This window comes from Phyllopteryx taeniolatus, chromosome 1, assembly GCF_024500385.1.
Source record: "Phyllopteryx taeniolatus isolate TA_2022b chromosome 1, UOR_Ptae_1.2, whole genome shotgun sequence".
Taxonomy (NCBI): Eukaryota; Metazoa; Chordata; class Actinopteri; order Syngnathiformes; family Syngnathidae; genus Phyllopteryx; species Phyllopteryx taeniolatus.
The window spans coordinates 40,382,481-40,396,800 of NC_084502.1; the positions used below are offsets into that span (position 1 = coordinate 40,382,481).

General features: G+C 40.9%; 1 protein-coding gene across 4 annotated transcripts in view; it reads left to right on the forward strand.

Annotated features, from left to right (window-relative positions):
• Positions 1-5,659: 5,659 nt before the first annotated feature.
• Positions 5,660-14,320, forward strand: part of adcy6a (adenylate cyclase 6a) — a 58,951-nt gene continuing 50,290 nt past the window's right edge. Inside the window, exon 1 of one of the 4 annotated variants that reach the window (XM_061795388.1) lies at positions 5,660-6,115. In XM_061795388.1, the coding sequence (XP_061651372.1) occupies positions 6,038-6,115 (78 nt within the window). In that variant the 5' untranslated portion in view covers positions 5,660-6,037. Of the gene's footprint in view, positions 6,180-12,493; positions 13,216-14,320 lie in introns of those variants that run through there. The other 3 variants (XM_061795361.1, XM_061795379.1, XM_061795371.1) reach the window with 3 other exon arrangements.

Sequence of the window (14,320 nt, forward strand, 5' to 3'; positions counted from 1 at the left end):
GACTTCATCTGTGCATTTTGTCGACAAACTGTAAATTCCGTTCTAGGCACAGATACATGTGACATTAAAGATATATCTGATTATTTTTGTAAAATGCAATATATACGTATATTGTACAATATTATACACTGTTAGACATTCCTGTAAATTCTACAGTTATTTACCACAACACTATACAGTAAAACACTTTCAAGTGATTGTACAGTAATTAACTACAGTTTCCACGGCATCATGGGATTTTGGTTGACGTCACACAGAGTTACTGTATTTTGTAGCAGAAGATGCGTGGCTCCCAGTATGCATTGCACCATAAAATGTTGAATTGTAGCTAAAATAAAGACTTTAATCCTTAATGTTCATAAACGATCAGGATTAATTTAACATGAATAATGTATGTTTATGTTACCCGTAGTTGGTTGAGTGTGTGTCTTATTTAACTCTCGCATTACGTTTACATTACAGGAAACCCTAAATGTGGGTTGTATGCGATACAGTGACATACCGGTAAATTCTGCTGTACGCTAGGTGAAGTTAAGCTCACCGTTGCCTCGTGATTTACAACGGGTGAGTTATCAATTGCATAGTGCAGTGCAGTGCAGTGCGTATAGTCTGCAGTGTGAACTTCCTTGTGATTACTCAAGTTGGCCTATTTGGCCGGTATGTTACTGTACATTCAAGTTTACAGTAATTTACTGTCAATAGTGTTGCCAGTGCTTTTATGTAGTGCTTTATCTACAGCATCACAGTGCTCAAAGCGCTTAACAGAGGCTCACAGTCATCCATACATTCACACACTAATGGGCGGTTGCTGGGTGCAATTTAGGGTTCAGTGTCTTTCCTAAGGACACAGACAGTGGACAGTTGGAGCCCAGATTCGGAGTCACTCTCCTTGCCAATACTGAAGGTGGTGAGCTTGCTCTTTGGTATACTACGAGCAGGCAATTGCCATTTCCAGGATGCCAGGGGCTGTAGGTTCTAGTGGAGCCATGGGTGTGCATAAGGCGCATGGCATTGATGGATGTACTGGTGGAGGTGCATGCTGTATGAAATATGCTCCAAGTGGGCAAGGAAGATAAATGTATACCTGGTACCCCTATCGGTTGTGGCATACTGTATGATGCTGGGCATATTGAAGTTTTTTGATCCAACTGAAGATGAGGCTTTTGGTGTGACCGGCTGGGATGACAAACCTAATTGAAAAGTAATCTGTTGTTCAGGATATGGAATAGTCAGAGCAGGAGTGGACACGTGACTGAGGCAGGCAACAGGGACCATACAAACCCGTGGCTGGGTTATGGGTGGATTGCCTTTGCCCATTGCCTTTGCCCATAGTCTGCTCTCTGACTGGTATTTGATGGAAAATTTATACCATCATACATTAATTCATGTGCATTATTACATAACTAAGTCTCACAAACGTGACTTATTTAGTACTGACTGATGACTAATTGGACTGTTGAGTGTGTTTGTGGTTGAAGGGATAGTTCCTGTTTGATTAAATGAGAGGATGGTGAAGTTAGACAAGACCATCTTCCTGGGATAAGAGACAACACTATTAGTCAGATAGAGCACATGTTTAGTGAAGATAGTGAGACGTGTTTTACACAGGTATAAAAGAGAAAATTTGAGAAGTATCTTTGAACATCAACTTTTGCTGTATGGTTGTTCCTTGCAAAAATATATCAAATCACCTTTAAGCTTATCCAGGTTGCCAAGATATTCGTGAAGTACCCGTAGTTTTTGCCTGTAGTGACTGCCAGAAGGGCTGCCTATCTCTAGCCATGGCAAGCTACAATATTGTGTAATAAGAGTATGGTGGAGGATATAGTGGGAAGGTTTGAAGACAAGGCAGAGGTTTGGCAGTGTCCATCACAAAGTAGTTCCACCAACCGTTAGCTCAGGTCCTTGTAGCATGCCTCCATGCGTTGCCACTGACTGCTCTTCACAGATCTATGCAGCTGTGGTCAGATGAGGCGAATTCAACCTTGTTGTGATCACTCTGCAAGAGAATCTCCGTAGGCTGCTCGTAGGATCCCTCGGTTTACAGAAGTCATCTGACTGGATAGCCAAGCTCATCATTCCAAAGGTTACCTGGGAGTTGGCTTAATGTGCTTGAATGGGGTCGAACATCACGTTCTCTGTTGTAGTCTGGAAAGGTTGCCATAGTGCAGTAGGAAGAAAATTATTCAGGACCACTTGTGAAGTCCATATGCATTCCGGGCTGGAACTATTTCTAACTTACTGTACTCCAGCCATAGAACTACTGCAATGTTCAGTTCAGTTTTGATTTCAGTCCAAATCCAGCAGGTTAATGACGAGTACTGATTGATCTTGCAGTAAGGAGTATACAGTTCTGACAGTGTGTGTTTTCGGTGTCAGTAACACACACACAAACAAATGTATGCGCCAATGCTCATCAAGCGCACTTTAACTCATCCCAGCAGTTGGCCATCAAGTAAGTGGAACGTTTGCGCATGAGCAGTCGAAGGAGCTCACAGTTAAGCAGAGTTTGCTGTATATTTTTTTTATTTTTCCAAAAGAAGGACCATTTTCAATTGGTGCAAAAATAAGAAGAATATTACAAGATATGAATATAATAGTGTAGTCATGGTAGCAGCACTAGTAGAGTAGTGGTACATGCTGCTACCTTTCATGCAGACAACGCAGGTTTGATTCCTGGTCACTGCATCTATTCCTAGCCACTGCTGGTCCCAGACCCAGATTAAAAATTAGGTGGATTGTGTCAGGAATGGCATCCGGCGTAAGAATTGTGCCAAACAAATCCTGCGAGTGACTCGCTGAGGCTCTGGCCTTCCTGTGTGGACTTTGCATGTTCTCCTCATGCTTTGTGTGGGTTTTCTTTTGGGGTAATCAGACTTCTTCACACCTTCCAAAAACATGTGTAATAGGTTGATTGAAGACTCTAAATTGTCCATCGGTGTGAACGTGAGTGTGAATGGTTCTTTGTCTATGTGCCCTGCAACTCTACCCCATCTGTTGCCCAAAGTTAGCGAGGATAGACTTAGCCCCTAATAAGGATAATAAGTGATCAAAAATAGATGGATATGTATTGTAGTACTCATGGACTGTCCAGCATTTCAGAGCTTTACAGTGCAGTGCCAACTAGAGACTATGGAAAGACGATGATGATGACGATGATGATGTTAATCCAGGGGTTAACCCCTCGTATCCGCGTAGTTGACTGAGGCTGCAGAGATGGATAAAGGGCAGGCTAATGGGGTTGACTGCCAATGTTTGCTGCCAACACTATAGCTGTAACCAGGCTAGCTTGGCTGTTGTTATCCAAAGTTAACTGTTTCAACGTTATCATTACATTAGTGGTTAACTTCATTTAACACTTAACATTTGTGAATGGTAAAATAAAATTGCTCGCTTCAATCTTTATTAAAAATAAGAGACTGTTTAAGAGTCCTTTATTAGTTTATCGTATCCATATTAACAGTGGGTACCATATTTTTACACTTGTATGCCGAGCAAGAATGTTAAACAGTTACTTGCCTGTAAAGTTGATAAAGGTGTTATGACGTTAGAATGGGTGAATTAGCATTTTCGATTATTTATTTAGAGAATTGTTTTGAAATGGCACAGTATGTTCTAAACAATTCCCGTACCGCTTATCCTCACTGGGGTAACGGGTGTGCTGGAGCCTATCCCAGCTGTCTTCAGGTGAGAGGCGGGGTACACCCTGAACTGGTCGCCAGCCAATTGCAGAGTGCATAGAAACAAACAACCATTTACACTCACATTCACACAACGGACAATATAGAGTCTTCAATCAACCTACCATTGCATGTTTTTGGAATGTGGGAGGAAACTGGAGTACCTGGAGAAAACCCACACAGGCATTGGGAGAACATGCAAACTCCACACAGGCGAGGCCGGATTTGAATGCGGGTCCTCAGATCTGTGAGGCAGATTTGCTAACCAGTCGCCCACCGTGCCGCCAGCTCACTTTATTGCACTCTTTATTTTTGTAAGACAACTACATGTTACGAGTGAGGCCAGTTTTGCCTCACTAGTAAAATATGCATTTGTCCTACTAGTATACCAAAGTTGTCCTACTAGTTGTGTACTAGTTGACAACTCTGTGTTACCATCCTAATAATAAGCTACTAGTGGCATAAAATTCTATTATAGTAACATCTTGTGCTTCAACTAGTAGTAGGCTAACTGGTTGCGCACATATGTCAACTAGTGCACAGTTTTGCCTCACTAGTAACATGCAGTTGCCCTACTACTAGTAAGCCAAAATTGTCCTACTAGTGTACAGGCAAAACTGTCAGTGGAAGACAGTAGTGAAAAAAACGTTACTAGTAAGACACAATCGTTCACCAGGTTCACTGAACTGTCTTACTAGTGAGGACAAAGGGCGTACAGTACTACTACATGGACCTTAAACTGGATGTTGGAGATATGGAATAAATACTCAAAAGGGTGTCCATAGGCTCAAAACACGGATCCCTGCAGACACCTTCTTCACCACTAGAGGGAGTGCTGTGTTCCTAAATGGCAGCGCACTTTAAAGCACGCATGGCTGAGGACAGCTGCGCCAAACCGGCTAATGTATCACCCACTTACACAGGATGTTTGAGAAATCATTCTTCAAAATAAAAGTATTCGTTCCGTCTACTCTAATAATTGCTGTAAACTGCAATGAAATTAAATTTTATGCCCAGATCAGCCTGCACGACATGCTAGGTTAAACAAAGTCTTTAAATTGCCCATGTGCATAAATTCTCTCTATGTGTCAGTCCTGTGATTGGAAGGTAAACAGTCCAAGACATGCAGACAGAAAGACAGACGGAGAATTTTAAAACAGGTTTACAAATTAGGCAAGTTCGCCAGTTTTATTTCAATTAAAAATCTCAATTATTTTGATGTGAAACCTGAAAAAAGCATGACATTTTGCGGTACAATGTCAAGCAAGTAATAAGTACAGTAGCACTCACAATAAAGTGTGTGAAATATAAACAAAAAATATTTTATAAATGCAGCATCCTGGCCAAAACTCTGCTGTGTGGAGTCAATGAGATTTTTTTATTTTTAAAATTGTTTTCTTTTTAAATGAAAGCATTTGTACTTCAGCAGTTCAGGATTACAAATGAGGAATAATTTTGCTACAAACTATAGATGGCAAAACATAATGCTATATGTCAAAGCAGCGTACAGAAATAAAATTGATAAATAGAAAAACAATTATTTAGTTGTATTATAATAGGTATTATTATAATAGTTGTATTTTATTATTATTATTATATTTTATTATTATAAAATTTTTATTATTATCATATTTTATTATTATTATTATAATAGTTGTATTTTATAGAACAGATTGAATGCTTTATTTTTATTTATTCAGAGCAGAGTTTTAATAGCAATTTTTTTGTGTGCCTGTAATTAAATTCTGTATTCATTCTAATAATTAGAGCTGCCATATTTTAGTAGACTGTGTTTATGTTATCAAAAATAAAAGTTTCAAAGTTCCAATGTGTGTGTGTGTTTTTTTTAATTGAATGAATAATTTTGGCGAAGGGTGCCCTTTTTATTTTTTATTTTTTTGTCTTGAGCACCAGCCCCTTGAAATGTCTGTGCACCTCTCACATCCTAACTCCCTTGACCCTAGAAAGAATACACCGTAAATGGGATAGAAAATGAATGGGTAGATGATATTTATGGAGTGCACAGTCAGAGTGAGTTTAGTTTTCCTCGTAAATGCTCTCCCATCACCACAATCCAATAATTAGCCCAATGTTAGTGAGCGACAGACCGGAGATTTAGGGCAGATTGCCAGTGTTGACAGTGTCGTCAAAACCACGCTCTCGTTTTACTTTGAAAGCAGCACCCGGAAGTATGATATCGCATCCTTGGCATTGTCTCCCTCGTCTTGACAGCGGTGCTCGGAGCCCAAGAGGGTCAGGGGGGAGGAGATGCAAGGGAGTGGAGCAAGACGACTAGAGGAGGAGAAACACAGGGTGACCAATTCAGCGGCACCATCAGTGGACAGCTAGCCCTACCAATGGTCCTCCAACCTGGACGCTCCCACCGACTACTTCGCCGAATCGGCTCGTCCGCTGCGGTTGCGGGGATGATCACGGTGAGCCCACGTCTTGCTCTCAAGTGAAGCTGCCGCTCGCACACGGAATGACGGACCGACATGAGTAATATATGTCACACACACAAACACACACCACCGACACGTACACACATGCGCATGTCCTCGAAGCCGTTGCGCTGAACCGCCTGGTGACTCTCCGCCAAAGTGGAGTGAATGACAAAGCTGGAAGCCGCCATTCTGCTGTTGCTTGTTGGCAAAGGAGACGCGGCCGGTGCATGTTTTCCACTTGGACGCTAACCACAACATGATGTGTCTATCTGTATGGATATGCTCATGTTCCGGTTGCGCCGTTGGAGACGCGCGGTTGCAGACGTATTTGAAAACCTCATGTCAAAAACCCTTCAGTGGACAGTGCTACTAGTGCAGTTTGGAGACGATCAAGAACGAATTGCAATCGCCGACTGATGCTGAGGAATGTGCAGCGGCGGCAATCGCATGTGCGCTGTCAATAAACGATTGTGGAAAATCCTGATGCACTTGAATCGAAAAGGCGTAATGGCTGCGAGCGGCGTGTCTGTGTAGGTCCACTGGCCCGCTGGACGAATGGTCCCCGCTGTGGTTGTCACATAGGCCACGCTGTTATGTAACAAGAAGCCTCCGCTGTTTGAATGCGGTCCCGCACACACGGCCTGCGCGTGGCCTTTTCCCTCGCTTCCATTTACATCACATCGTTCGTATGTGATCTGAATGAAACATTCATTTCGCCGCAGATCGCGTGATTATTTGAAGCATCTGGACTACAGCGAAAGATGCGCCACCATGGCTCGGGCATCACGTCGAAAGTAGAGCAAGCCGCTTGACCATGTTTGCGCGTGTGTGTGTAGCGCCAATGTAGCGGGCGGCAGTCCGGTTAAAAAATGGCCCCTGTAGGAATAGTAACCCCCCCACACAACCACCCACCCACCCCACCCGAGCTCCACGCTCATCGCGACGCGAGTGGGTCCACGCCGGTCGACCTTGTGTAGGGGAGAGACGAAGCCGGGGTAGATGGAAGGGAGGAGGAGGGGGTGTCTCCTTGAATTTGGTCGATAGAGGAGGAGGAGGAGGAGCAGGGCTTGGACGTGCCAGAGAAGGCGCAGGCAGGCAAGGAAATGTAGCGAGGAAATGCTATTTTTGCTTCACCAACACAGCATGCCCCCATGTAGGTAGGATGGATGGGATGTGACCAGACTAGTCTAAACCAGGGGTGTCAAACTCTTTTTTGGCTCGGACCGCATTGTAGTTATGATTTCCCTCAGAGGGCCGTTAGAACAGTGAAAACACATAAATGTTTAATCATCGCCAAAATATTATTACCATTACACAACAAATTGAGGGATAACCAGGTTTGAAATCAGAAGACAAGGATTATAGTTTGTTCAAGTATTGTTTAAGTTACTGCAGAAGAAGGGTTTGGTAACAGAAAAATGCAATATCTCAACATTATTGTTTATTATTATGACATTTTGGAATTTGGGTACAGATTTGAGCAAAAATCACGGAAGTTGACGAGCATGATTTGCTTTTGCGGGCCACATAAAATGATGTGGTGGGCGGCATCTGGCCCGCGGGCCTTGAGTTTGACACCTATGATCTAAACCATCCCACCAACGCCTCCTTGACAAACTGGATAAGATGTGACCGTGGGTGTGACTATTGTCAGTCAAAATTGATAGCAATCGCAATTATTGCTTAACAAAATTATTTTTGTGATTTGTGTAGCAATTTTTCGACACTCTGTTTTGGGCAGTATTTTGAATAAAAGTTCCACTAAGTACTAGTTTTATGCTTTCCAAAGCTAAAGTTATATATAGAGGCAGTATAAATGGTATAACTCAAGAATAAAATGTCAATAAAAATGAGTTTGCTTTCTCTGATTAATAGTAATTTTTATTATGCTTACCATTTCTCATGTATTTACTTGTTTGTATTTACTTTAATGAAAAGCCCACACACTGCAAATGTGAAATTACTGCAAATAAGCCCAATGAATATTAGCATTCATGGTTTCACTAAATTCAATTGTCTTGGATTTCTTTATAAATTATAATTAAGAGGGTTAAATTTCTTTAAAATAAATTAACATATTTATTTTAATTAAAGCTCTGTATTGAAAACGTAACGTGCAAGTATGCGTAACCAATATTTCTTTATTAGGGTTACTATTATTTGTAGGGTATTTAAGTAATACCTAATTAAGAAGCATGTTTGCGACGTGGGCAGCACGGTGGACAACTGGTTAGAGTGTCAGCCTCACAGTTCTGAGGACCCGGGTTCAATCCCCTGCCCCGCCTGTGTGGAGTTTGCATGTTCTCCCCGTGCCTGTGTGAGTTTTCTCCGGGCACTCCGGTTTCCTCCCACATCCCAAAAACATGCATTCATTGGAGACTCTAAATTGCCCGTAGGTGTGACTGTGAGTGCGGATGGTTGTTTGTTTCTATGTGCCCTGCAATTGGCTGGCAAACAGTTCAGGGTGTACCCCGCCTCCTGCCCGATGACAGCTGGGATAGGCTCCAGCACGCCCGCGACCCTAGTGAGGAGAAGCGGCTCAGAAAATGGATGGATGGATGGGTTTGCGACGTGGTGAGAAAAGCCAATACCGGTACTTCCTTCGTCAAACCCCATTCATTTATTGCGTCTTGTCAATATTGCTCCCTCCTTGTGTGGCTTCTGTCTAGGGGGCTCTAGTCTGCAGAACATTTGACACAAATTTGCACTCATTAGAAATTAAATGAGAAGTGATAGTTACACGTAGGGGTCAATCGATCTTGCTGTCGACTTCAGTGACTCCAAAACAGCCGTCTTCACTCTTTGAACAGTTCCGGCACGTTGACTTCTGGCGTGTTTTTGTGTTGGAATTGGGTATTGTGGTTAGAGTGTCTTTTGTCCATTTCTGTGTTCCGGATTTACAGGGAAATCAAAAATGACCCCAAAGGTCAGATTTAAAAGTAGAAGTCGCTCGCTTCACGCTGCTGCTGCTGCTGCCATTTTGTTGACTTCCATCCATACAATGCGAACCATATGCACAGCACCTCATAGTGGCCAGGAGGTGAATCGATTCAGCAGATGTGCTGAATCAATATTGAATTGTGAAAAGAAAAATTGCAATGCATTGCTGAATCGATATTTTTACCCACCCCTAATTAAAATGAATATTGAAGGCATAATTTATTAACGATTAGGAGTATAGAGTAATGACTATGTTGTGCAATTGAACAGTATGCAGCATTGTTTTTATCCTATCACATAATAAGAACTGTCCCGCGGTAATGTTCTTGACATAATATTAAAAAAAATGCAGAAATTCAGACAAATTGTTCGGGAAGTGAATTTCTATAGTTTGGCAGCTCTTCCTCCTCTTGAGTTAAATGAGGGTCTTCTTTCCCTATTGGCTTTACCCTTGCCCCAGCGAATCATCCTTTCCATCTACACCTGCCCTCTGCATCTTCTGCTCTTACTGGAGCTATCTGCAAATGATCGCTAACCACATCCTTTAATTCAGTCTTTGGTCTTTGTTTTGCCTTCCACCTGCCTGCTCCATTTACAACATCCTTCTACTGATACAGCGGATGAAATAAGTATTTAACACGTCACCATTTTACCATATACTTCCAAAGGTGCTACTGACCTGAAGATTTCACCAAATGTTGGGAACAACCCAAGTAATCCATACATGCAAAGAAAGTAGGATAAATAAGATCAGAAATTAAGTTGTGTGTAAAAATGTGAAATGACACAGGGAAAAGGTACTGAACACATGAAGAAAAGGAGGTGCAAAAAAAGGCATGGAAAGCCAAGACAACACCAAAACTCTTATCAATAATCAAACAGCAATCCAGCCCCCTGTCAGTGCAAATGAATAAAAGCTGGTTCAGTCCTAATTGATGGCCTACAAAAAGGTCACATTGCGAAGGTGTGAGCCAAGACACATCTCACGATGGGTAAGAGCAGAGAGCTGTCTCAAGACCATCGCAAATTAATTGTTGCAAAACATAACGATGGCATTGGTTACAGGTGCATATCTCAGTTTCTGAATGTTCCAGTGAGCACGCTTGGGGCCATAATACGTAAGTGGAAAGCCAATCATACCACCATAAATTTGCCTCAATTAGGTGCTCCGTGCAAGATTTTTGACAGAAGAGTGTAAAGAATAATCAGAAGAGTTGTCCAAGAGCCAAGGACCACCTGTGGAGAGCTTCAAAAAGACCTGGAATTAGCAGGTACTGTTGTCACAAGGAAAACAGTGAGTAATGCACTCCGCCGCCATGGCCTGTAAGCACGCTCACCACTCAAGACCCCATTGCTGAAAAAAAATCATGTCAAAGCACGTTTAAAGTTTAAAGTTGTTTAAAGTTTGCTGAACAACATTTGGCAATGCCAGTTAAATACTGGGGGAATATAGTCTGCTCGGATGAGAGCAAAATTGAACTGCTTGGGTGCCATAATGCATACCACGTTTGGAGAAGAAATGGCACTCACATCACCCTAAAAACACCATACCAACAGTGAAGTTTGGAGGTGCGAACATGATGGTGTGGGGCTGCTTTTTCAGCAAGTGGTACTGGTAAACTCCACATTATTGACGGAAGGATGACTGGGAAAATATACCGAGACATTCTTGACAACAATCTGCTGCCATTTACGAGGATGATGAAAATGTAACGAGGGTGGACATTTCAGCAGGATAATGATCCAAAACATACTGCCAAGGAAACTCTCAATTGGTTTTAAAGAAACAAAATTAAGCTGCTAGAATTGCCCACCAATCACTTGACTTGAATCCAATCAAAACTATATGGAAAGAACTGAAACTCAAGGGCCATAAAAGAAGCCCACCTTCAAACCTTCAAGATTTCTCCATACAGGAGGACTCTTGAAGCTGTCATTGCAAACAAAGGCTTTTGTACAAAGTATTGAATACCAGTTGGCGTGTTCAATACTTTTTTCCTGTGTCATTTCACATTATTACACACAACTTATTTTCTGAGCTATTTGTTCTACTGTCTTTGTATATATGGATTACTTGGGTGGTTCCCAACATCTGGGTACATTTTCATGTCAATAGCACCTTTGGAAATATATTTTGTGAGAAAAACGGTGACGTGTTAAATACTTATTTCAGCCGCTGTATATCCATTGTACCTACTGTGCATCTCAATTTGGCCTCTCTCGCTTTGCCTCCAAACCTTCCCATCTGTGCTGTCCCTAACTCATTGGTAATCCTGTCTATCTCTTCCACTCAAAAAGAGAATCATACAGTGGGTACGGAAAGTTTTCAGACCCCCTTAAATTTTTCACTGTTTTTTATATTGCAGCCATTTGTTAAAATCATTTAAGTTCATTTTTATCCCTCATTAATGTACACATTAATGGGAATGATGCAACAAGTTTTTCACACCTGGATTTGGGGATCATCTGTCATTCCTCCTTGCAGATCATCTCCAGTTCTGTCAGGTTGGATGGTGAACGTTGGTGGGGAGCCATTTTCAGGTCTTCCCAAAAAGACTCATGGCTGTATTAGCTCAAAAGGGTGCTTCTACTAAATACTGAGCAAAGGGTCTAAATACTTATGGCTGTGTGATATTTCAGTTTTTCTTTTTTAATAAATCTGCAAAAATTTCAACAATTCAGTTTGTTTTCTGTCAATATGGGGTGCTGTGTGTACATTAATGTGGAAAAAAATGAACTTAAATGATTTTAGCAAATGGCTACAATATAAAAACGTGAAAAATTTAACGGGGTCTGAATACTTTCCGTACCCACCGTAGCATCTTAAACTGTGCCACCTTCAGTCTTCTAGTCATTGCTACCGTCTCCAAATCAAAACAACATGGCTGGTCTCACTCCTGTCCAATAAACCTTTCCTTTCATTCTAGCTGGTGCTTTTCTGTCACAGATCACATCCTGACACTTTACTTTTATTCTGCCTATACTCTCTTGTTCACTTCTCTTCCACACTCGCCATTGCGCCGAACAGTTAATCCCAAATACTGTAATTTGTCGTGTATAATGCCCACCCATGTATAATATGCACCCCCAAAGTTGACCTCAAAATTCTTGAAAACCCTTCTTCCTATGTATAATGCATTTTTACAATGCATGATTTAGCTTCTACCCATATGATCAAAACGAAGTATTATCTGTATTTTGTTAGTTTTTTTCAAATAATTATTCTGAAGCACTTTATTTGAACACGTAATACTTTCTTTTTTATTTACTTGCTCTTATTTTGAAATTCACAGCCTTACATTTATTTAGTAAATTAGAAAACACACAGTTGTGCTCATATGTTTGATTACCCAGGCAGAATTTGTAAGATGGGTACAATTCTTTAAAGAAATCATGAAGGACCAGACGATTTTATTTTAATGGGATTCAAATTAAACGGTCAAGCATTTCAGAAAAGCATTATTATTAAACAAAACATAACCATAAAGAAATTAATGATGGTTGTTGTTCACTCATATTTAAAAAAAAAAAAAACAATATTTCACAAATTCTGCAAGGGTGTGTAAACTTATGAGCACAACTGTACATATATGCAGTCATGCGTACCCCGTCATATTGAAATGAAAGTGTAGGCTACACATTTTCCATACCCAATAGGTGGCGGTGGCATATTAGAGTGAAGGTGTACACCTTTCTCATAACCTCTAGGTGGCGGGGCCTTTTGGAATGAAAGTGTAGAGCTTTTTCATAACCTCGAGATGGCGACATACATTTATAAAATGTGAAAGTTGTTTTCAATTTTCACTATATACCCATGTATAATGGGCACTATTGACTTTTGACTATTCTTTTGGGGGAAAAAAATGCACATTATACACAAGAAATTACAGTACTCCTTGACCTTCTCCACCTCTACTCCTTGTAACCCCACCATTTCACCAGCTGACCTTCATTCTTCATCACATCCATCTCTCCGCCTGCTTCCTACTATCTCTGCAGATCACAGTGTCTGCAAACAGTCACATCACAGAGGCGGTCCTGGACCGAATGGCGCCATGTGGAACGGCCATCAATTGTGCCCCGTTTCACAGCAAAACTGTTCCAGCACAAAGGCATACAGATCCACCATTCTGCAAGGCTGAACAGGACAGGTTAAAAAAAAAAAAAAAAAAAAAACTTCATCTACGTTACGTTAATGTTTATTCGAAGTTTTGACAAAAATGAAAATGTTCCTCGTGGTTGTTATAGCGCAAATCTGACTGCAAAAAGTGTTTTTGGCGTAGAAAATCACACATTGATAGGATTCGGACACAATAGATAACTATAGTGACATGATTCAATATTATTATTCTTGTTTTCTGTGAAGTCTGACGATGCGTTTGTTCTCGGTATGACCCAGAAAATGACATGGGTCGAGAGCGCCCTGCCATTATTTGTTGTTTAAAAGTAGCCAGCTTAGTTAGCTCGACGGCAACCGTCGTAGTTACAAACTCAAAATCACTGGATGATCACAATTTCAGCAAGTGCTGGCGATCACATGCTAAATTACTTTGTATATTGACTATTTTTGGTGTTGTAGTCAAAGTATTTTGGTGAAAATATCAATGACTGTGTCAAGTAGCAGCCGCTGCTAACATCCCCATTAGCTTGCGCCGTAGCATTTTGCTAATCTTCCTTGGGTCGACATATACAGTAATCAACAGTACAAATAATAGATGAGTACAGCACATAGTACATCAATACAGTAGTTACACATGTTTCCTTGATACAATAGTTACTCAAAATACATGCTACACAGTCGAATAAGTACTGGTTAACAACATTAACACAAAAGACCAATTCATAATTTGATAATATATGAAATCAAATACTGTTGAAACAAAAAAGGATATTTTAATCTTCAAACAACACCTCTCAGATGAAAAGAGTATCAAGAGGATGTAATAAAACCAAAGCAGGCATGTCAAACTCCCAGCCCGGGGGCCACATCCGTCCCGCCACATTTTATGTGGCCGGCAAAAGAAAATTATTTGTACCAACTTCCATGAGTCTTGCTAAAATCTTTACCAAAAATTTACATCGTAATAGGTAATAAATACTAAGTTTTTTTTGGGTTACCAAACCCCTTTTTACAGTAACTTGAACAATAGCGGAACAAACTACCGTACTTTTCTTGACTTCTGATTTGAAAACTCCATCATTTTGATGTGCATATATAATATAATGATAAGGCGATTAAACATTTGTATGATTTCA